Source organism: Rhinoderma darwinii, chromosome 3, assembly GCF_050947455.1.
Source record: "Rhinoderma darwinii isolate aRhiDar2 chromosome 3, aRhiDar2.hap1, whole genome shotgun sequence".
Lineage (NCBI taxonomy): Eukaryota > Metazoa > Chordata > Amphibia > Anura > Rhinodermatidae > Rhinoderma > Rhinoderma darwinii.
In genome coordinates this window covers 24,676,279-24,701,407 of record NC_134689.1, presented here as the reverse complement: position 1 = coordinate 24,701,407, position 25,129 = coordinate 24,676,279, and the positions used below count along the sequence as shown (strand labels likewise).

The following is a 25,129-nucleotide window of genomic DNA, read 5'->3' as shown; positions in this document are numbered from 1 at the left end:
TATAAATCTGTGCCCCAATAAGGTCTATGCCTTATAATATAATCCCCATTAAACGTCTGAAGCCTGCAACACACAGCCATGGGTGGAGATCCCCGGCTGTAGACCCAACATACAGAACTAGTGTCATCTTTTCCATTCAGTGCCATTTCCATTTAATTTAAAAAAAAATTATTCTCTTAATAAAAGGCTATTCCCAGAATTGACAATTATCTATCCACAGTACAGGTCATAGCTGTGTGACTGCTGGGGGTCCCCACCAGTCGCGAGAACGGGGGTCCCACACCTTCTGCTTCACTGATCGACTGCAGTGAGGAGGACTTTGAAAAGAGCGGCGGTCGAGCATGTCGTTCCATTCGAAGTTTGTGGGACTGACGGGTGTTTCTGTCAGTCCCATAGACTTAAAATGTAGCGGCAGGCGCATGCTCGACCGTCACTCTATTCAAGGTGCTCCTCACTGCTATGGCTGCAGTGACGAGGAACGGGGGGTTCGGGACCCCCGTTCTCACGATTGGTGGTAATTGGATAGGTTAGAATTGTCAATTTTGGAACAACGCCTTTAATGGCTGCCAACATCCTGTACAAACCGTCATGGATTAGAATACCCGGCTTCTTTTTATCATTAGTTTTCTTGAATATGTTTGTAATGAATATTTACTCAATGTTTTTGAAATGTATACTTGAACCTCTGGAATGAACGCAAAGTTGCTCTAAGTGTTTGAGAAGCTGATTTTATATTATGCAAATGTTTATTGCACATCTTGTATGTTATTTTGAAAAATGGAAAATAAATATTATAAAAAAAAAAAGAGAGAATACCCTGCTTCTGTAAGAATCCCAAATAGAGGAATCATGTAAACATCTAGAGGAGTCTGTTGGTCATAAATTTATTTTCCTATTCCAGAAATACTTAAAGGGGTTGTCCTATCGAGAGAACCTTTCTTCATATACCCTACTAGGGCATTTTGACTATATAGAGGACTACATAGGACCTTTAGGAGGACCTCCCTCTATTAGTGAGAGCAGAGAACCACTAAGGCGGAGATCACACTGAGTTTTTTGCAGGAGGAATATCTGCCTCAAAATTCCGTTTGGAAGTTTGAGGCAGATTTTCCTCTCCCTGCACGCCGATTTTCGCAGCGTTTTTCGCCCGCGGCCATTGAGCACCGTGGATAAAAAGCGCAGCGAAATACGCTTCTTCTGCCTTCCATTTATGTCAATGGGAGGTCAGAAGCGTAAACGCCCGAAGATAAGGCATGTCCCTTTTTCACGCGAGCCGGTTTTTCCGCTCGCTGAAAAAAAAACGCCTCCGCCTCCCATTGAAATCAATGGGAGGCATTTTTGGCCATTTTTTGGCGCGTTTTCCGACGTGGTTTCCGCGTCCAAAAAATATGTGCGAACTAGCCCTAACAAAGAGGAGCTCTGGCGGACAAAGCCAAACTTGTATCACATGGACAGCCATTCATATGAATGGTCAGCAATCACCTGTAGTGAAATGTTTGGCTGCAGTTTCCGAAGTCGTGCACGCGGTGATCAGTTGATCTCCGGCCAAGCTTCATTCTAATGGGACAATATCTTTAATAACGTGAAACTAACCTGTTCCTTCAGATCACGTTCCTGCTCTTCCAGCTTGAGGTTGTTGGCCTTTTCCAGGGCAACCTTCTCCTCCTGGAATCTTTGAAGAAGGTTTTTGATTTCTTGCTCATTGTCCTTGATCTTTTGAGTCCCGTTGTCTACATATCAGGTCACCAAGAAAAAGGAGACCATGGTAGAATCCAACAGGATACTTATATATAGATATAGAACACTATCCAACCAGACAAAATCATTTTAAATACAAAAAAGTAGAATACATCTCATATTAATTATGCCGACAACGTAAAGAAACTCATCGATGACCATGTTCACATAACGGCAAACGTTACGTCGACTATCCATTGGTAAATCATGCCGGAACAGCAATAGTTTTGCTCAGGGTCTTTCTAGTATCCAGAGCTGCCCCAATCTCTATGTCCAGATGTTTCTAATAGCCACGTCGGTGCACGGACATGCAGGAAAGGGTTAAGTAACAGCTGTGGATTTCTTCTGCCATCTCCGGTAACCTGCACAACAAAGAATCAGAGAACTTTCTCACCATTTATGTCACTTATTTCTCGCTCGTTCTTCTTTGCCTTGTGACGTCTCTAAAAGGAGAAAGAGAGAGGATTGATTTACAAGACGCCATTGTGTAGACCTCGGTCCATTTTAATGTGGAAAATCTGTATGTCCGCACTACACCGCTTTATATATTGAATTTAGATTAAAATTAGAACATTTTTGGGCCTTAAAGGGCATCGAAGTATGTGAAGTAAGTGGCGAGTGGCTTGACCCTCCTTGGAAAGTAAGATCAGGGGATCTGGGGACCATTTAATAATTGCACATACACCCAATAAAACTTATATTTTTAGGGTCTGGGGTAATATATTTTTGGAAAACGTAAAACTGGTCAAACACTAGACTTTTTAGTTGGCCATAAAAGCCTATTTAGACAATTTTCTTCTAAATGTTGGTGCATTTTTAAGGGGGTTTTCCTAGCATCATAAATTATCACCATCCACAGGATAGGGGATGCTTTTCTGATCACTGGAGGCTCTACCAGTGGGACCCCTATTGATCTCGAGAACCCCACCCTTTCCTCTTCACTGTTCAACCATAGTGAGGACATTGAATGGTGCGGCGGTCGACCATGTGCGCTTGTTGGGTGCAGTAGTTGGCATAACTGGAATATCTTTCATGACTGATGATAGATGTGCACCATGAGGGATGCTCAAATCAATTGTGTCACAGAACAAGGCAGAGATCAACAGAACCAACCATGACTGACAAATCATTCAGAAAGTGGTCGTCTAAAATCTTGTGTATGGCCAGCTAATCATCTATGTGCAAAATGTTTGGGACCTTCTCTTTCTGGCCAAAACAAATGATCCATTTGTTATTTAACACTGTCTCCCAAGTCATTGATTCCCAACGATGCTACCATGGGGAAACCCCTGAAACACGTTTCACTCCTGGGGAAACCCTACTCTCTATTCCTACCTCCACGAAGCTTGGTGTAGGGGATGGTAAAGCATTTTATGTTTTGCCCAAGATTTGTTGAAGGATTTGTCTGTAACCCAACGTCAGCCTGGGGTCCCTTGGGCCCATCAGAAGGAAAGACTCTGAAGACCCACCAACCATCTCTACAGAATACGTGCACATCCACTTCTTGTTATCATTGTATGATAGGACATATCATCAATAAGGTCTAATAGGTTATTTGTGAATCCCCCATAAGAAATAGACCCTAGTGGCAAATTAATGGCTTCCTAGTCTGCTCCAAATGGGGTTGTCTTCTGCTGGACCTTTTAGGACCCATTATTGGGTAAGAGTCTGGGTCCACCAGATGATCCTCTGGTATTCTAGTGGACGAGTCCAACCCTGCCTGTACCCATGAAAAGCCTCTATGTACAGGCTGAAACTGCCTTCCTTGCTGTAAAAGTGACAGATATTTCTGCTTCTGTCCTCTGGGGAACCCCTGATCTGTTTCTTAGGATCCCCAGGGTTCCAGGAAATGGTTGGTAATCACTGGCCTAGCAAACCACTCTGGATGATCTGTGGGGTGCTGCAGAGAGCACAGGCAGAAGACATCCCCAGAGAAAGAGATGCCCTCAACTGGCTTAAGTAACAGGGCATTGTAAAGAAGTCATCGCACCCCTTACCCGGAACGAAAAAAAAGTCTGCATGTCTGAGACACGCCACCTCCTCCTCCTTCACTGCCCTCTAATGGACCGGTGCTGATTACGTCAGCGCTGGTTCATCGCTAGTGACACTTCAGAGGGCAGAGGAGGAGGGGGCGTGTCTCAGACATGCAGACTACACTCCCTGTGCAAGTCTGAGATAGCAGCGGCCATGTTGGATGGAAGACAATGGGCACCGAGAATGAGGCAATGGAGACAGGAGAACTAACGGGATGGACACTGGGTAATTTAAAAATTATTCGATCGCTAGTTTATTTTTTTGTGGGAACTGGAAGGTTGCTTTAAAATGTTTACTACCATTATTTGTATGTAGACATAGTTTATTTTCAGGATATGTGGTATGTCTCATGGCTCTGCTGGAGTCAGAAAATTAAGCCACAAACATTAATTTATTTATTTTTTACAAAATGTTACACTTTGATTCAAAATTGTATGGAGGCGATCATGAGTCAAAAGCTCCAAGTGGCATTTTACCAATAGGCCAGGTGTTTACTTTCAGAAAATATATGGATATGGGGGCATAATATTTTTTTATTCAGATTTTACGTGTGAATGTGAAAACGGTCTAAAAACCCGTCAGCGAATTTGTCGAAGGGAACCTGTCAGAAATTTTGAGGCTTTAAAACTACTGACAGGTTGATATAGGGGAGGTGAAGGGTGTTTCAAACATAAATCTTTTCTCGGTCATGCAAGTTGCATGATCAAGAAACTGATGTTTTATTTCCCTGGTGCGGCTGTGGCAAGTGCCATTCTCTGCTCTAAGTGACAGCTCTAGCGGCCAATCAGGAGACTGCTAGATCTGTCACTCAGAGGGGCGTGGCTTGCAATGTGCAGTGCAGGAGCTCTTACACATCAAGTCCCGCCTCAGTGGCACTTGGAATCGGCGTCAGGGGAATTAAACACACATTTATGCAACCTGCAAGGTAAGAGGTAAGTATAAAGTGCCCTTTCCCTTCCCTAAACCACTATGTCAGCCGTTTTGAGGCCTCGAAACGGCTGACATGTTCCCTTTAAATGTTTGACAAACGCACTTCCGTAAGGAATTGGACCAGACACATGAAATGATACTTTGTTGACACTTATTTATTTTTTTTACAATATCTGATCACATTTCTGTAGCAGACCAGTGTGATGACGTTTCCTCCCAGGGGAGAAACAGGATGCTGAAGTACCACATCCTGTGCACTGGGTTGAAAACAAGAATGAGATGAGGGGCTGTTGTAGAGGCTTCTAAACTTCTTTTTGGTGTTTCACGCTCAGCAGCACATATTCACATCTGTATTGTGGCTTCTGTTTATAACGGAAGCGATGATGCTCTGCCGGATCCGTCACATGACAGATACAACCGGTGCCGACGGACCCTATAGACACAGAGTGCACGGCTAGTCCTCTGACGGAATTTGCTATGAAGGCTGTGAACAAAGCCTCTGACACTATATGTTTAGGCTCTGTTCACATTAATGTGCAGCAATCAAACCTGAGTGTTGCAAATGATTGAATTTCCCAAATAAATAATGTGTTATATAAATATGTGAATGTAAAAATACTTTATTAGGCTTCTTTCACAACAGCGTCAGGGCTTCGTTCAGGCGTTCCGATAGAACTTTCCGTCAGAACGGAACCCTGACTGAAACAAACGGAGACCAGAGGCTTCCGTTTGCATCACCATTGATTCCATTCCGGTTTCCATTTGTCTCCGTTGTACAAGGGTTCCGTCGTATTGACGGGAGCAATACCGTAGACAGCCATTTTTTGGATTTCCGTCGTAATTTTTTCCTTCCCACATTCCAAAAGCCATATCTTTTTTATTTTTTCGTCAATAAAGCCATACGAGGGCTTGTTTTTTGGGGACGAGTTGTAGTTTTTCACGGCACCATTTATTGTACCATATAATGTATTAGGAAACTGGGAAACAATTCTTTGTGGGCTGGAATAGGAAAAAAAGTGTGATTTCGCAATCTTTTGAGAGGTTTCGTTTTTACTACTTTCATCGTAGGGTAAAAATGGCATGTTAACAGGTTCCCGACCGCTGGCCGTAAATATACGGCCAGCGGTCAGGGTCTCTAAAGTCCGGCGTATAGTATATATACGGCCGCACTTCAGAGACTGTGCACGCGCGATCGCGTGCACACAGCTCTATGCCCTGGCTGTTGCTAACAGCCATGGGCACTGGGCAGAATGTCAGGGGTCAATCTTTTGGCCCCTGAACATGTGATCGCTGTGACAACCAATCACAGCGATCACATGCATTTCTGCATAGAAAACAGTGTGCACGCGATCGCGTGCACACAGCCCTGTGCCCTCGCTGTTACCAACAGCTCTGGGCACTGGGCAGAGTATCAGGGACCAATCTGATGGTCCCTGATCATGTGGTCGCTGTGAAAACCTATCACAGCGACCACATTTGTTTTATTTTGACTTTTCTGGCAGTAAATCTCCTGCCTCTTTTCTTCTCCTCAAACATTGTTTCAGTTTGAGGAGAAGAAGAGACTCGAGAGAATTGCTGCCAGAAGATTACAGTGAAAAAAAATACAGTTACACTAAAACATTCTCTGTATAGATAGATTTCTATCTATCTATACAATCTATCTATCCATCTATCTTTTTTTCTATCTATCTATCTACCTTTCTTTCTTTTATTCTATTAGAATAGGCAGGTAGGGAGTATATAATTATATATATATCCACATATATATAATATATATAGCAATAGCGGTTTATTTTTTTGTTAGCGGTAGTGTAGATATATATAGCAGTTAGTTTGTGTGTTTTATAAAAAAAAAAAAAAAAAAAAAAATTTGTTTAGTTAGTGTTAGTGTTAGTTACGTTATGGCGAGGAAGTTGTTTAGCGCCGAGGAGGCATACGCCATGCTGTGGTCTGAGTCGGAGACCGCATCAGAGATGGCGTCCGAGATGGAACCTGTTTTAGGTAGTGACGATGACAGCGTCACTTCAGGTTCATCTTCAGGGGACGTTGTCCCTGATGCAGTCGAAACTGCAGAACATGAAAGCGCAGGGCCAAGTAGCGCTGTAGCACGGGACAGCCTGGTCCCTCCAGTCCAGGCTCTTGTATGGGCACCTGCCCCATCTTTTGGGCCTAGAATCCACGGATTTACGGCCACTCCTGGCATAACCGTGGACAATACAAATTTTGTCCAAATGGATTACTTCCATTTATTTATAACGGACGACATCCTAAATCAGATTGTCCACGAAACAAATTTATATGCCACGAAATATATAAGGCAGAAACCTTCATCCACCCATGCCAGAGATTGGACGCCCACCAATTTGCAGGAATTAAAAATTTTTTTGGGGCTCACCCTAAATATGGGTATTGTCAAAAAGCCCTCCATTAGGTCTTACTGGTCAACAAGACCCGCCCAAGCCACCCCAGGATATTCTGCAGTAATGCCCAGGTCTCGTTATGAGACAATAATGAGGTTCCTCCACTTCAATGACAACGCACAGGCCCCCCCAAGTACCGATGCAAACCGGGATCGGTTGTTCAAAATAAGACCGCTAATAAATTCCCTGAATAATTTATTTCTGCAACTCTACACCCCTGAGCAGAATGTAAGTGTGGACGAATCCCTCCTCAACTTTCATGGCAGACTTAGCTTTCGCCAATATCTACCTTCCAAAAGGGCAAGATATGGCGTTAAGCTCTACAAATTGTGTGAAAGCGGGTCAGGATATACCACCGCCTTCAGGATTTATGAAGGGCGGGACCGCACAATAAATGTTCCTGGATGCCCCCCTGATCTTTCCACCAGCAGTAAGATCGTGTGGGAGATAATGCAGCCTCTGCTTCACCAGGGGTACCACCTGTACTGCGATAATTTTTATTCGAGTGTGCCCCTGTTTAGGCATTTGCATGCTGCAAGGACTGGGGCATGTGGTACCATGCGCAAAAACCGAATTGGTTTTCCACAGCAATTAGTGGGGAAGCGCATGGTAAAGGGGGACTCCTGTGCTTATGCATCTGAGGAATTGCTGGCGGTCAAGTTCAGGGATCGCAAAGATGTGTATGTGCTAAGCACGATTCATACCGCAGGAACAGTGGCAGTGAGGGAAAGAGGGGCAACATCGGACAAGCACAAACCAGTGAGCATGTCCGAATATAACAAGTACATGGGGGGGGGGGTGGATTTAAGCGACCAGGTTTTACAGCCCTATTTAGTAAAACGCAAAACTAAAACCTGGTACAAAAAAGTGGCCATTTATCTGTTACAGGTGGCCATCCACAACTCATTTGTGCTCTACAAAAAAAACAGAGGCAGAGACACATACCTGGATTTCCAGGAGAAAATTATTGAAGGCCTCATTTTTGATGTTCAGGACACCCGAGAATGCCCCCAGTCTGAGGATGTCACGCGACTGACTGAAAGACACTTCATCAGTCGGATTCCCCCAACACCAACCAGAAGCAACCCCCAGAAAAAGTGCCGCGTCTGCAGAAAAGACGGGCACCGCAAAGATTCCCGATATTTCTGTCCCTCATGTCCCTCGCAACCAGGCCTGTGCATTGAGCCATGTTTTAAAAAATACCACACTGTTCTGAATTATTAGATTTTAGTTAATTTGTTGAAAATATATTTGCCCTACATTACGTTTTTATTTTTCCCCTGATTTTACTCCAAGGGTGAGGGAGGGAATGGGTGGGGGGTGGATGTCATGTTTGCATATTCTCTAAAGTTCATCTGCTGGAGAGCTCCATTTGCATTAACCTGTAATTTCTTATTTTAGAAAACCCCAAAAAATAAATTCCCATTATACCCCTAGATGAATATTTTGGGATTTCTGCTTCAAGAGCAGATATTTTGGACGTGTTATAGAAACTCTGAGTTTTGTAAAACCAGCTTTGAAAAAAAGCGATTTGTGAAATAATCTTCTTCTATCGTCCGCCCTCCTACATCTCTATGTGATAAATAAGGCCACATATTTGGTATCCCCGTGCACGGGAGAAGTGGCAGAATGTGAACGGAGATTAATTTTGGCCGTGGTCTAAGCCGTGTGTGAAAAATGCTGGTATAAACTGACGCATTTGCTAAAAAATTGCTAATTTTATTTTGATCCATCTTATTCAAGAAACTTTCAGAAGAAAACTGGACTGTCTAAAAATATGATAAACCCCTTGAAGGAAACCTTGTGGGGTCTACTTGTGTGAATGAAGTCGTTTATGGGGTGTTTCTAATGTTTCAGCAGCATTAGGCCCCCCAGAAAACAGTATGCGGCTATAAAATCAAATGCAAAATTCCTGGACCGAAAAGGCCAAAAAGCCTCCTTTTATGCCAAGCCCTGGCACATGCCCGTGAATAAAGCACACATATTTGGTATCCCCATGCACGGGAGAAGTGGAAGAATGTGAAATGCGATGAATTTTGTCCGTGGTCCATTTAGTGTGTGAAAAAGCTAGCATAAACTGACGCATTTGTTAAAAAAAAAAGGTAATTTTATTTTGTTCCATCTTATTCAAGAAACTTTCAGAAGAAAACTGGACTGTCTAAAAATATGATAAACCCCTTGAAGGAAACCTTGTGGGGTCTACTTGTGTGAATGAAGTCATTTATGGGGTGATTCTAATGTTTCAGCAGCATTAGGCCCCCCAGAAAACAGTATGCGGCTATAAAATCAAGTGCAGAATTCCTGGACCGAAAAGGCCAAAAAGCCTCCTTTTATGCCAAGCCCTGGCACATGCCCGCACAGTGAATAAGGCACACATATTTGGTATCCCCATGCACGGGAGAAGTGGAAGAACGTGAAAGGAGATGAATTTTGTCCGTGGTCTATGTCGTGTGTGAAAAATACTAGCCTAAACTGACGCATTTGCTAAAAAAGTGCTGATTTTATTTTGTTCCATCTTATTCAAGAAACTTTCAGAAGAAAACTGGACTTGCTAAAAATATGATAAACCCCTTGAAGGAAACCTTGTGGGGTCTACTTGTGTGAATGAAGTCATTTATGGGGTGTTTCTAATGTTTCAGCAGCATTAGGCCCCCCAGAAAACAGTATACGGCTATAAAATCAAATGCAAAATTCCTGGACCGAAAAGGCCAAAAAGCCTCCTTTTATGCCAAGCCCTGGCACATGCCCGCACAGTGAATAAGGCTCACATATTTGGTATCCCCATGCACGGGAGAAGTGGAAGAATGTGAAAGGAGATTAATTTTGGCCGTGGTTCATACCGTGTGTGAAAAATGCTAGCATAAACTGGCGCAATTGCTAAATTCTTGCATTTTTTTCCAATTTTGCCCACTTTAGAGAAAAAAAAAAAAATTATATATACTGACAAATGCCACTAAAACAAAGCCCTATCTGTCCTTTAAAAAGAGTGTAAAATTCAAAGATGAACTTTATTCACCTGCTGAGTTATAGTCATCTAAAGAAGCGCATAACAAAATTGTGAAATTTGCTCTGGTCATTTAGCTGTAAAACAGCCTAGTCCTTAACCGGTTAAATACGATTACGATGATAGCAAATTTATATCTTTTTTTTATGTTTTACTACTTTTACAAGGAAGAAACTAACTGTTAAAAATAAAATTTGTGTTTTGTCGCCACATTCGATTGAGCGCTATGGGGGCTTATTATTTGCGGGGAGAGCTACTGTTTCTATTGGTATCATTTGACTTTTTGATCACTTTTTTTTCATTTTTTGTGGGATATGAAGTGACCAAAAAAAAAACAAAAACAGTAATTCTGGGCTTTTATATTTTTTCTTTACGGCGTTCACGTGCGTGTTGAATAATGCTATATTGTAATAGTTCCGGATTTTACAGACGCAGCGATACGAACTTTGTATATATATTTTATTTGTTACATTACTTAAAGAGGCTCTGTCACCAGATTTTGCAACCCCTATCTGCTATTGCAGTAGATCGGCGCTGCAATGTAGATTACAGTAACGTTTTTATTTTTAAAAAACGAGCATTTTTGGCCAAGTAATGACCATTTTTGTAGTTATGCAAATGAGGCGTGCAAAATTCCAAGTGGGCGTGTTGAAAAGTAAAAGTACAACTGGGCGTGTATTATGTGCGTACATCGGGGCGTTTTTACTTCTTTTACTAGCTGGGCGTTCTGACGAGAAGTATCATCCACTTCTCTTCAGAACGCCCAGCTTCTGGCAGTGCAGACACAGAGCGTGTTCTCGAGAGATCACGCTGTGACGTCACTCACTTCCTGCCCCAGGTCCTGCATCGTGTCAGACGAGCGAGGACACATCGGCACCAGAGGCTACAGTTAATTCTGCAGCAGCATCAGCGTTTGCAGGTAAGTAGCTACATCGACTTACCTGCAAACGCTGATGCTGCTGCAGAATCAACTGTAGCCTCTGGTGCCGATGTGTCCTCGCTCGTCTGACACGATGCAGGACCTGTGAGTGACGTCACAGATCTGCACTGCCAGAAGCTGGGCGTTCTGAAGAGAAGTGGATGTTACTTCTTGTCAGAACGCCCAGCTAGTAAAAGTAGTAAACACGCCCCGATGTACGCACATAATACACGCCCACTTGGACTTTTACTTTAAACACGCCCACTTGGACTTTTGCAAGCCTCATTTGCATAAATACAAAAATGGTCATAACTTGGCCAAAAATGCTCGTTTTTAAAAAATAAAAACGTTACTGTAATCTACATTGCAGCGCCTATCTGCTGCAATAGCAGATAGGGGTTGCAAAATCTGGTGACAGAGCCTCTTTAAGAAAAAAAACCTTTTCCCATTTTTCCTCTTAACTTTTAATTGTTTTTTTTTTTACACTACTAAAAACGTAAACTTATTTTTTTCTACACATTTTATTAGTCCCCCTAGGGGACTCGAACCATCAATCGTTAGATCGCTGGTACAATACTGCTGGTACAATATATTGTCATTTTTATAGGCTCCTGTTAAGCCCTGCCTCTGGCAGGGCTTAACAGGAGATGAAGAAGAGCAGTCCTGGGAACCTTCATTAGGCCCCTGGGCTGCCATGGCAACCATCGGCACCACCTTATCGGGTCGTGGGGGAAGCTATGAGCGGACGGAGGTCGCCCCCCTCTTTCTAACGTCTTCGATGCTGCGATCAATCAATTAGTGGCCGTTAGTGTCGGCTGTCAGCTGTAATGCACAGCTGACACACCCGCTGTGTACGAAGCGAGCTCAGTGGGTGAGCCCGCTCCAAACATCACCCCCGCACCACGACATGCTATTACGTCGTGCTGTGGGTAGGGGTTAAGGACATCTGATAGATTGCCGCAGTTTTAAAGAGAACCTGTCACTATGTCATATAAGTTGAACTAGTCTCCTGACCTGAATAGCGCTGTCTCCGTGATTCCAGCGCTGTTTTTCTTTTTCTTTTTTCTGCCTCCCTATATGCTAATTTGCTGTAGTTAGTAAACGGGGCGTGAACTACCCTGAAGCTGCCTCATGCTGATTGGTCAGCATCAGAGGAAGGAAAGATAGCTCCACCCCGTCAAGTAACTACAGCAAATTAGCATATACGGAGCCAACACAACAGTGGGCCATATCCCTGGAATGGAGGGGGTATATGAAAAAAGAAAAGCAGCGCTGGAATCAGTGACAGGTCCTCTTTAAGTGCACTGGGAATGTTGCACATCAGACGACCCAAGCAAATTGTATGATTACAAGACTACAGTGAGTGATAGGGACCACAGTAAAAGAGTCCGTCAACAATTTGTACCCTACGAAGTCTTTCATTAAACATTGCAAAAAACATACACGCCTGAAAGTGTCACAGACGCTACCCAGCTATAATTTCTAAGACACATGAGGTTAAGATTCACACCCTGTTCTATCCATCCGGAAGAGTTTGGGAAGGCTGGGGTAGCGGTGTTTGCAAACTTTACATGTGGGGCCAGATTTCCCATTAGGCACGTGCCCATGGGTGGTCCTGCGTGAAGGACACAGGCCAGGGTGTCCACCTGGCCTAAGAGAGCACACATAGTCTGACAGATAATGGGGAAAATGGAGGGCCATGAGGGACAATGCCCTGATTACTATTGGGTACACGGTGCAGTAAACCAGGTCATAGATATCTATGTGGATGAATATCCGGAAGTTCAGGACTCTGATGATGTCATTATTTTACAAGCCCAGTACATTCCAATACAAACAGCTAATACCCGGTATCTGTGCAGGCAGCTCCTCAAACGGGAGTTATCCATGGAAATCGTATAGTTAAAGTTCTGCAACTGTGCTTCATTTCCTCATCAGTCTCAAGATCTCTGCTTGAGGTCAGTGAATATAAATATTCTTGGTTCAGCTACCTTTGGCACTCTAGGTGTTGTGTAACTACAATTTCCAGCATGCCCTGACAGCCTTTGACTTTAATAATAAATAAAGTTTTAGCCAGTGTAAACTTAGACTAGGCAGTCCGAAAATGCGCCAAATTGATAAAAGTAGTGCACATTGTATAATAAATTTGGCGCACCTTGCTAGACATTTATCTCTTCTGTATACTTCTTATTAGTTGGTTTAGTTTCCGCCAGTTTTTTGTTGGTGCATTTTTTACACAGTGTTGAATCTTACGCCATGCCGTTTTCTGCTTCACCACACCCACCTTTCTTGCTAAGCCACACCCCCTTGTCGAGCATGTCTAAAACAGTTAATAAATGTGGCGTACAGCATGTACGTCAGAATTCTGGCGCATTTTGAATAGAAAATCTTCCCCAATATACCCATAGTCCATGCAGTCCTTTGTGACTTCTACAGCCTGGACTCTGCAGCAATGAGAATTTATTACACAAACCCCTTACAGTGAACATAGTAGCACTTGAGGAACATGCCGTATTGGGCCCTGTTCACACGTATCCGATTTGACAGGGGTTCTGCGCCAAAATCTGCATCAAGTCTGACAATCCACATTCAATAGATTTTAATAGGGTTTCTGGAAACCTCGTTCACATGCTGCAAAAAATGTTTGAGCCGAATCTTGCCCACAACAGAAAAAAATAATCTGCGCAGAATCTGCATGGAAAAGCTGGAGGATTTCTACACGTGGATTAGCTGGATTGAATGGGGCTAATCCGCGTACAGATCCGCGCCATATCCAACTGCACATCTGTGGCAGAAATTCGAGATAAGCTTGGGAGTAAATACAGAGTCGTGTGAACATAGTTGGATAAATCAAATTCCCTTAAAGGGGAACTCGGTGGAGACCTGATTTTCATTAGCGCGTCCTATTAACGTCTTAATTTGCGCTCCTACATTTGGCAAGAATTGGTTGTTAGGGGGACTGGTACAAGAGACAAGGTCTTCCAGCCGGGGGTCTTTATTAACAATTTTTGGCCAATTGCAAAGTTTTTTATAAAAAATATTGTACGACCTCTATCTGGTAAACCCTATGGAGGTACTAAGGAATTTGAGAAGAGAACGTGAAATGATACACGTGACTAGTAAATATTATGCATCCAGGATACATGATAACCATCCGCGAGAATACTTTCTCCATGTGTGAACCCATCACAAGAATGAAAATTGTAAGGGCGTCTCTCACGGGTGACATACTTCCACCCTCACTCCTGCACAGCGCTGTCACGTTTCATAAAGGAGATATTTCTAATGTGGGTTTCAGATGGAAAACAGGAACGAGGAATGGAAACAAAAAAAACAGACTGATGACAGAGAATATACAAGGAATGTGAGAACATCAGTGAGTCAGGCCTCTGTGCGGGGTACGTTATCTGCCGGTGGCTTGGTATTTCGATAGCTGCCATCATAATTCACTAATCACAAGTTGCAGATCTCTTTATTTATACTGCCCCTTTCATCTAGCCTAAAAAAATACGGACAGAAAATGTCCCAACAGACACAGAGATTTTCCATTGGTGCAGCAAAGATTTATAGGAATGACTCCCTTAACTGAGAGTCCTGGAAACTTTTATTAAAGGAGGACCTGTCACCGCTCCCGTTTAGTAAATATTTACATTCCTCATAATAATGCCCCAAAATAATTCTGTAGCATCTTTTTTTTTTTTTTTTTAGAACTCTATAATGTGTGTTCCTCTGTTATTCCTCCTGGAAATCTATGAATAAATTGTCAAATGGGTGTTACCATTCCCCTTGTCAATAGGGTATCTCTATGTAGTCTGACATGGTCAGCAGCACTCACTGGACGGTGTCAGAGTGTATAGAGAGACAATCCATTGAGGGGAATGGTAAAGCCCCGTTGTGACATTGCCTTGTATGAATAAATTTACAAAGAGCTTTCCCCCTTTAATGGGACATCTCCCTACACACAAACTATTTAAAGGGGTCCTCCAGTTAGATGTGAATAAAGTTTGAAAAGTTTCTAATATACTAATTGTTCCAATTCCTCATTATTTTTAAGATCTCTGTTTGGTGTCAGTGAATGGGAGCATCCTGACCTAGTCCTGTACATGCAGTCTAGACAATCCTCTGTGAGCAAAACACATCAGCTGCACTTCTGCCCAGAAAGTTTGCTACAAGGGTTGTCACGATACCAGAATTTGGATTTTGGTACCGATATTTTGTGTAGTATTGCGATACTCAATACCAAAACGATACTTTGCCGACAGTAATAAAAAAAAAAAAAAGTTCTTCCATTTTCTGATGTGAGGCGCGTGGTGTGATGAATTTTGAACTTCCATGTGCCTCACATTAATAGTAATTAACCCCGTCATGTTCCTCACAGTCATAATGGACAACATTGAGTTGATGTGTGAGGTACATGATGGGGTTAATTACTATTAATGTGAGGCACATGGAGGTTCAAAAATACCTCATAAGTGAAAGCAGTTTTAATTTTATAACAGCGTAAACATCATAGATTACGCTACAAATTTGTTATTACGGTCGCGACGATACCGAATATGTGTATATTTTATGTATCGAGACCTATTTTAAGGTTTATTGTAAAAATTTGTTTTTTTATTTAACATTACTTTATTTTTTTAACCTTTAACCCCTTAGTGACCACCAATACGCCTTTTTACGTCGGTCACTAATGGGCTTTAGGCTAGGCTGACGCCTTTTCACGTCAGCCTAGTCTAAGTCCTGCACGGGTCTCCCGTGCAGACAGGAGCCGGGGCTCTGCTGTCTGATGACAGCTGAGCTCCTGCTCCAACGCCCGCGATCGAAGTTTACTTCGATCGCGCCCGTTTAACCCGTTAAATGCCGCCGTCAATAGCGACCGCGCCATTTAACTTTGTTTACAGAGGGAGTGCGCTCCCTCTGTCACCCATCGGCGGCCCGCGAATGAAATCGCGGGTCTCCGATGGGGTGTCATGGCAGCCGGGGGCTTGATAAAAGCCCCCAGGTCTGCCCTGGACATATTCCTGTTAGGACGCGCCGGAGGCACGTTCTAACAGATTGCCTGTCAGATTTACACTGACAGGCAATAATGCTCTGGTATACGAAGCATACCAGAGCATTATAGCAGCGATCTGAAGATCGCACAGTAAAGTCCCCTAGTGGGACTAATAAAATAAGTCATCAAAGTGAAATAAAGATTATTAATAAAAAGTACAGTAAAAAAATAAATCAAACCATTTTTTTCCATAAAAAGTGGTTTTATTTAGTAAAAGTGTAAAAAAAAAAAAGTACACACATGTGGTATCGCCGCGACCGTAATGACTCCATTAATAAAGTTAATATGTAATTTAAACAGCAAAGTGAACACCGTAAACAAAAAACGCAAAAAAACATGGCGAAATTGCAATTTTTTTCCATTGCCCCCCAAAAAAGTCATAATAAAAATGAATCCATAAGTCCCATGCACCCCAAAACAGTACCATTCAAAACTACGTCTTGTCCCGCAGAAAACAAGCCCAAAAAATCACTACATTGATGGAAAAATAAAAAAATTACGGCTCTTGGAAAGCAACGATGCAAAAACAAATAATTTTATTTTTAAAAGTGTTTTTATTGTGCAAAAGTCGTAAAACATAAAAAAAACTCTACATATGTGGTATCGCCGTAATCGTACCGACCCATAGAATAAAGGTAACATGTTATTTACGTCACATATTGAACGGCGTCAATTTAAAAACGCATAGAACAATGGCGGAATTTCAGTTTTTTTTTTATAATCCCCCCAAAAAGGTTAATAAAAGTTAATATAAAAATTATATGTACCCAAAAATGGTGCCATTAAAAAGCACAACTAATCCCGCAAAAAACAAGTCCTCATACAGCTATGTAGACGAAAAAATAAAAAAGTTATAGCTCTTTGAATGAGACTATAGAAAAACGAATAAAATAGCTTGGTCATTAGGGCCTAAAATGGGCTGGTCACTAAGGGGTTAATGTACTGGCATATATCTATATACTGATAGTACACAGGCAGTTGTTAGGACATACTTAGGTATGTCCTAACAACAGGAAATATGGTCAGAAAGCCCTGGGGTCCTTCAATGGACCCTGGGCTGTCTGCCCATATATGGTATGTCCCTCATCACGTCACAGGGATTCCGTGGGACTCGATCCAAGGGGCATCCCCCCTTCTCATTTTCCCCTTGAATGCTGTGGTCAGCTTTGATCGCAGCATTCAGGGGAATAGTGGAAGAGATGAGAGGTTTCACATCGTTCACATCTGCGCCAGGGTCCTGTTCCGTCTGAGTTTCCCGTAAGAACGGGACCCTGACTGACACAAACGGAAACCATAGTTTTTCGTTTCCATCACCATTGATTTCAAAGGTGACTGATCCGGTGCCAATGGTTTCCGTTTGCAAGGGTTTCGTCGTCGCTAATACAGTCATTGCCCCGCTCTGGAAAAGTGTGCGTGCGCGGTTCGCATGAGGCGATGCGGCCGGCGCTGCACTAATGAGCGGCGGCGCAGGCACTGAAGACAGAACATGGGAGTATTTTGCAGTTTGCCCGCCATGTTCTATCTTCAGTGCCGGAAATCATTAGTGCAGCGCTGGACGCATAAGATCATGCTGACCGCGCACGCACACTTGTCAGAACTCAGGAGCGGGCAATGACTGTATTACACAGCCGCAGCCCCGCTCACTACATTCATGTGTTAGAACACCTAGCTGTGCGGAAGAACAGCTTAGCATCGAAATACATGAATTAACGGTATTGAACCGTTTGAGGGTGCACGGTATCGAAACAGTATCGAAGTTTCGATGCATCGTGCAACCCTATTTGCTACAATGTATTAATGTATCAGTCTGGAGTTTTCACGCTGCAGACTTTTTCTGTTGCGGATTTCAAAGAAAACCGGAGGACGAAATTTAGACGCAAATTTTGCTGCAGATTTCACCCTGTGCATTGCAAAGGGTGAAATATGTGGTGAGAATCCGCTACCAATCAGCGACAGAATTTACATGTTGTGGATAAGAAAATCCGCAACATATCCTCAATTCTGCGCTGATTTTTTTTTGCCAAAACCCCATCCACAAGTAACTGTAAATAGCTGAGGATATGAGAGCGGAATCTGCACCGAAAACCCGCAGCAATTCTTGAGTGTGTGAATTTACCCTAGGGGCCTGTTCACATTTGCATAAGTGTTTCCATAGCTGTGTTCCATTAAAGGAGCAAAAAAAAACCAAAAAAAAAAAAAACACTTGGTGCCGTTTCCGTTGCATGACGGAAACAATTGGCGCCTGATTGATAGAACCCATTGCCTTTAATGGGTTCTGTCGGGTTTCCGTCATGGTGTTGCTTATTTTACCGGAAACAATTGTGCGCTATTGTTTCCAGTATTTTGGCCCGGATCTGTGATGTAGGCCCCTAACAGGGTCTCCAACACAGATGTGAACAGGCCCGAAGCTCATGCAGTTGTAGCGAATACTCAGCTTCTCGATGTACACAAGGATATTTCCATTTACTGACCGTAGTGGTGAGACTTTGTCCTGCCCTGCTATTGCCAAATATAAATGTAGTCTTAAAGGGGTTTTCCAGGCTATTACATTGGTTTTCCGGGCTATTACCTATCCATCTATGGGCATCCCACCTCCCGGACCCTCACAATCCCTTCTCTGCAGCACATGTGTCCATGCCAATGTGTCTGGTACTGCAGCTCCGCCGCGCTCACTTGAATGGACTGAGCACCAGCACCAGGGACGGCCGCATTTTGTATTGACATCACTGGGTCAGATACTGCAGTAAAGTGACGCAGTAAAGTAATTGCTGGGGTCCTGGGTGTAGGACCCTCACCGACCATGTTCTGAGACCCCTGACACTCCAAAACAGCAGGTATGACTTTATCAGGACCAAGTATACACCGAAGAGAAAGATTTCATGAGGTTTCTGAACGTTGTTATTCTGCCGCTGGATGGAAAACGCCTAAAAGATCAGAGAGAAGGAATAAATAACATGAATCCAGCGCCAACACTTCACATTCTCCTTGCTCAGTGTCTCATGACAGTGACCCTGCCGGCAGCCATTTTTTCTCCAGGAGATGCACAGACAATCACTGTCAAACATTCACGGACAGAAATAACCTACTTGAGATAGCAGATATTTAACCCTCGGCTCTAACACTGCAATCGTGGGAAATGTTTGCTAGCAAGGTGAAGTAACCCATAGCAACAGGTACAGTAACCCATAGCAACAAGTACAGTAACCCACAGCAACTAGTACAGTAACCCACAGCGACAAGTACCGTAACCCATAGCAGCAAGTACCGTAACCCACAGCAACAGGTACCGTAACCCACAGCGACAGGTACCGTAACACACAGCGACAGGTACCGTAACCCACAGCGACAGGTACCGTAACCCACAGCGACAGGTACCGTAACCCACAGCAACAGGTACCGTAACCCACAGCAACAGGTACCGTAACCCACAGCAACAGGTACCGTAACCCACAGCAACAGGTACCGTAACCCACAGCAACAGGTACCGTAACCCACAGCAACAGGTACCGTAGTGAAGTACATCAGATTGCGGTCGTTAAATGCCAAAAACTGAGGACACACTCACACCTAATATACCAAGGGGCAGGAGACATTCAGGAGTGGTGGGGCAGGGGGCTATATTACTACAGCATCACAAAAACCACACTACATACACGCAGAGGGACCGGAAACACTTCTAGGTTATGACCTAAATGCCTAATAGGTTGGGGGAGGGGTCGGTGTTGCTCGTCATGTCTTTGGGATCGGCGAAACCCCCGCTGCAAAGAGGAGCCGAGGTGGTGGTGAGCAAGTGGTTCTCGCACTGGAAAACCTGGCCCATCCGAGTTGTACATGATTGGGCATTTATTTAACGACTGAAAAGGATCTTTTGCGTTGTATTAATTATTATATTATTCATCATATTGCCATTTTATTTATATAGCGCCACCGTATTCCGCAGCGCTGTACAGTATTCGTCATCACTCACTGTCCCCAATGGGGCTCATAATCTATATTCCCTGTCTGAAACAAACATGCACAGCACTCACATGATCGCTTCTGCAGCTTTGTTTTAGTGATTGGTGGGGGTCTCAGTGCTTGGACCCCCACCGGTCAAGACGTCTAACATGTCACTATGACATGTCATAAGTTTTTTTTAAAGTTTAGTTACCCTTTAATGCCAAAGACCCCACACCACTCTCCGTCCGTCCCTGCATTATACTGAATAGGGTAAGTTTGGTATTTAGTACTAGCACATATTCAACCGAGTATACGTCACCTACTGAATCTAGGACAGTAAATGCAGAGTGTCACCACAATAAGTGCTTCACAATTCCAGCTGTCTGCCAATACAATGAATATTGCTTACATAGCGCCAACATATTCCACAGCACTGTACACAGACGGGATCACTCACATCAGTCCTTAGGGTATGTTCACACGGAGTGGTTTTCGGGCCGTAAACATCCCGAAAAACGGCTTAAAAATCGGAAGCAGAACGCCTCAAAACATCTGCCCATTGATTTCAATGGGAAAAACTGCGTTTTTTACGCGGCCGTTTTGAAAAAGAAAAAAAAGTGCATGTCACATCTTCAGCCGTTTTTCATAGACTATAGAAAAACAGCTCCAAAAACGGCCGTTAAACGCCACGAAAAACGCGAGTGGCTTAAAAAAACGGCTGAAAATCAGGAGCTGTTTCCCCTTGAAAACATCTCCGTATTTTGAGACGTTTTTTTAATTGTGTGTGCACGTACCCCGATTCTTACTGGGGCTCACTACCTAATTTCACTCCATCAGACACACACATACTCTAGGGGCAATTTCATTTAAGGCAAATTACCCTACCAATAGGTTTCTGGATTGTGGGGTAACACCGGCTAACCTCTAAGGGTATGTTCACGCACTGTTTTCAGACGTAATTCGGGCGTTTTACACCTCGAATTACGCCTGAAAAAACGGCTCCGTTACGCCTACAAACATCTGGCAATTGCTTGCAATGGGTTTTATGATGTTCTGTTCCCACGAGGTGTAATTTTACGCGTCGCTGTCATAAGCGGCGCGTAAAAAGACGCCCGCGTCGAAGAAGTGCGTGTCACTTCTTGGGACGTTTTTGGAGCCGTTTTTCATTGACTCCATTGAAAAACATCTCCACGCGAAAAACGCGAATTGTTAAAAAACGTCTGAAAATCAGGAGCTGTTTTCAGGCGAAAACAGCTCCGTAATTTCAGATGTATTTTGCTACTGCGTGTGAACATACCCTAAGAAACTCACACAAAGACGGGGAAAACATACAAATTAAATGCTTAAAATGTAGACCTGGTCGGCTGATCCTGAGGAAACCGGAAGCTCGACCTGACTCTCCCGAGTCTGATATAGACGTTAGAAGTTGGATTCTAACACGCCCGAACCCTTTGTTCTCAGGGGAGATAAGCAGCGCCAGAGGTGTCTGGCAGCGACTTACTCCGCTCTCCCCATTTAGAATACATGTATGCTCGGCTGAGCCGAAGGTGCCAGTATATGGAGGGATAGGGAAGAGCAGCTGTCGGCCAAACGATCGTTCAGTCAACATCTATCTCATCTGTATTGGCAACCTTAGGCTTTGTTCACACCATGTTAATGGTACGATATTGACAGGGCCCAGGTTTATAAACCACCTCTCTCTCTCACTATTCGCCGCAGTAGGAAAACCTATTCCCTCCAACTACTTGCCCTTACTGCTACAAATACTGGGAACCCTCCTGAGCCCGGCTTCATGCTACAAACAGATCCCTAGAAGGAATGTACAATCTACTGCACAGGGAAACAGACCCGCGGCTCATGCCAACCACATTTGTAATGTCAAACAATGTTTACGAGATTTGTGAGGTGGTAATAAAAAGGAGCTTGTAGCCTCGATATACATCAGCACTGTGGTCAGGATGGCACAGATTACGAGCCGCAAATAGCAGGGCATGTTATATGTGTGAGGACACCAGGGACTGTTCTTCTAAATTAGGGACCATATAATATATTCAGTAGTGGAATATAATCTGCCACGGCCTCTACTAGATCTATCTGGTAATAACGGAAAGTGTGTGGGCGTAGTAGTAGCAGCCGATAAGTTAGTAGTGTGTGTGTGTGTGTGTGTGTGTGTGTGTATATATATATACACACATACATACACACACACACACACACACACAGGTCAGCAATGACTGATTTTCTTAAAACAGCCAATGCACATTCCAGCCTATCATCACAGCTCTGACCCCAGATGCTTGGACTAAAAGGGCCAGGTTACAATGACCCAGCTGTTAGGAAGGGCACGCCAGCAATAGCGGGTTGGCATCGAATCTCTAAAGCCCCTCAGACAACCTCACCTCCGTATGCCAGGTCCGGTCATCAACCAGCGACCACGACTGATTTATTACTAGAAAGTCGCTATTGGAGAAACATAAATGCAGATCTTGTACTGAACTTTTAAGACTTGCACGGCACCTGCAGACCATTCAACTTTAGGAAATACAAAGTGGGTGCAACTGGCTAATCAACCGCCCCATGCACTTGAGACAATGACAATACATATGTCGGCGCCCACATAACAGTCTGCCTGCATCAAATGTCTTCATAAGAGTGTGTACGTGCCACAGAAGCCCCCATAACAGTGTGCCAACTACAGATGCCCACGTACTCTGCCTGCTACTGATGTCAACTTTTGTAAATCCAAAGTAGGTGCAACCCCCTCACCAAACGCCCCAGGTAATTACCATAATGACAAAAAAAATTATACCCCCATAACAGTGTACTTGTCACATAAGCTCACATAGTGTGTCAGCCACAAACGTGTCCTCCTAAACTTCACCAGCTGCTACTTGCTTGTGGTGCTGGCTGGCATAGCAGCTACACTAGGACATGGGGGGGGGTGACACCTTGGCACCGCCAGCATCTCCTCAACGCTGGAAGAAGGGAGCTTGTTCGAATGTTTGAAGATTGGCTCAATGCTAAGAAGCTTACCAGAGAATTTGGGGGTTAAAGAGCAAAGAAATCGGCCGCTTTGAAGGAAGGGATCTAGTGGGCGCTACCTGAAATGGTAACACACCGCATCTTACCAAGCGATCTACCATTTAGGCAGAGTCTATTGGGCAGGGAAGAACCTACATATGAGCACTTCATCATGGGCGCAAATGCATCTTGGGGCATCTTATAGATAATGACAGAGATCAATGGTCCCCAAGTGAAGTGCTAATAAAGCTCTGCCAGCGTGGTACATAAATAGGGGCGCAATGACATGGGGGGGGGTGCTTCTGTTTTTGCCAAAAAGCATATAGATCAAATATAGACAAAAACAAAAAAAAGTTTTTTTTAAGGTGGCACCATTCTATGCAATATGACAGCCGCTGTGTAAGGCATACTGAGCGCTTCTTTAAAATTCCACAATCGCGGTTACAACCGCAATGACATCCGATAAATTTTACAATGTAAATTCTTTAGATCTATTGGGAGCGATCCTTTGTCACCGCTGATGCGCCGCTTATCAGAACCATGGCACATTATTGGTCATATCTCTTTAAGGGCATCTAGGGCCAGCCTGTGTTCAAGCCAAGGGTCACTGAGCCTGACCTCTGTCACTAATGACGTCACTCATCACACTTCTCCATCACCCCAACACTGCCCTCTGTGCCGGAGAGGCAGGGGTTAATTGTGCTCTGGGCGTTAACCCCTTCACTGCCAGGGAGCAAAAGTTACGTTTTCTGCCCACAACTTCCTGTAATTGCCTCCCAGGGATCAGCAGCGGACGGTACCTTCTTCCTGGCTCCGTGGAAGCAGCAGGACTTGCTGGCCCGGCAGCCCATGACTGCACCCGGGTTTTGCAGCCAGCAGTGTGCGGGTCACATCGTGCCCCGTTGTTTCTCCTTCCTGCGGCTGCTCCTTCTCCTCCGCGCTCACTGCTGCGGCTCCTCACAAACTTCAGGCAATACAAAACTATTGTAGCCGTAATTACCAGAAGAGCTGCGCACCAGAGACTGGAGGGAGGGCCCCAGGTGACAGCTGCTGTGTGTGTGGACTTGGTGTGAGGGAGACATTATGTCACACAATTTAAAGCAATACATTTTTATGCACCAATTTTTCATATTCAAAATTTTTTGCTCCCAAATGTCTCCCACACCCATTGTGGCTCTACTAAATCAAACCAAAGTCCACCATAGAACCCTACTTTAGTCTAAGTTTGGTTCAGTAGGACAATGGAAATAGGGTTGTCACCTTTTTCACCCAAAAATATCAGTTAAGTTCGTGTCGTTGTTGCTATTTGAAAGCAACTTTGCTCAAATGGCGCCAGATTGTGCTATGGTCAAAAATTGGGTGCAGTTTTCGGGAAGCGACGTCACAGTAAGGCCCCATGCACACAAACGTGCTTTTGCGGCTGCAATTCCCCGAAAATCCACGGGTAAATTGGTTTCCACGGTCCGTGCATGGCCCAGGAGCCTGGACCGCAGAAAGAACGGACATGTCTTATTACGGCCGTGTTCTGTGGTCCAGGCTCATAGCAAATAATGGACACGGCCACGTGCACGGCCTGCGATTTGCAGGCGGCTCTAGGGTGACATTCTGCTGCCGGCCGACCCAAAAATCAAGGCCGTGCACATGGCTACGGTCGTGTGCACGAGGCTTAATTTGCACTTAGGTATGGGAGCCTTAGGCTGGGTTCACACGACCATGTTACGTCCGTAATGTACGGAACGTATTTCGGCCGGAAGACCCGGACCGAACACAGTGCAGGGAGCCGGGCTCCTAGCATCATAGTGATGTACGACGCTAGGAGTCCCTGCCTCGCTGCAGGACAGCTGTCCCGTACTGTAATCATGATTTCAGTACAGGACAGTAGTTCCACGGAGAGGCAGGGACTCCTAGCGTCGTACATAACTATGATGCTAGGAGCCCGGCTCCCTGCACTGTGTTCGGTCCGGGTCTTCCGGCCGAAATACGTTCCGTACATTACGGACGTAACATGGTCGTGTGAACCCAGCCTAATACAGACAAAGACTCCCTATAACTCAGTCAGTATCTTCCTCCGA

The 25,129-nt window shown here is 44.1% G+C and overlaps 1 protein-coding gene across 2 annotated transcripts in view; it reads right to left on the bottom strand.

The window, feature by feature from the left end:
- CCDC69 (coiled-coil domain containing 69) overlaps positions 1–24,033 on the bottom strand; it is a 44,402-nt gene extending 20,369 nt beyond the window's left edge. For both annotated transcript variants that reach the window (XM_075859890.1, XM_075859891.1), the window contains exons 1-3: positions 23,858–24,033; positions 2,132–2,180; positions 1,594–1,730 (exon numbers count right to left, since the gene is read on the bottom strand). In XM_075859890.1, coding sequence (XP_075716005.1) covers positions 1,594–1,730; positions 2,132–2,180; positions 23,858–23,908 — 237 coding nt within the window. In that variant the 5' untranslated portion in view covers positions 23,909–24,033. The remainder of the gene's footprint in view (positions 1–1,593; positions 1,731–2,131; positions 2,181–23,857) is intronic.
- Between the last annotated feature and the right edge of the window lie 1,096 nt (positions 24,034–25,129).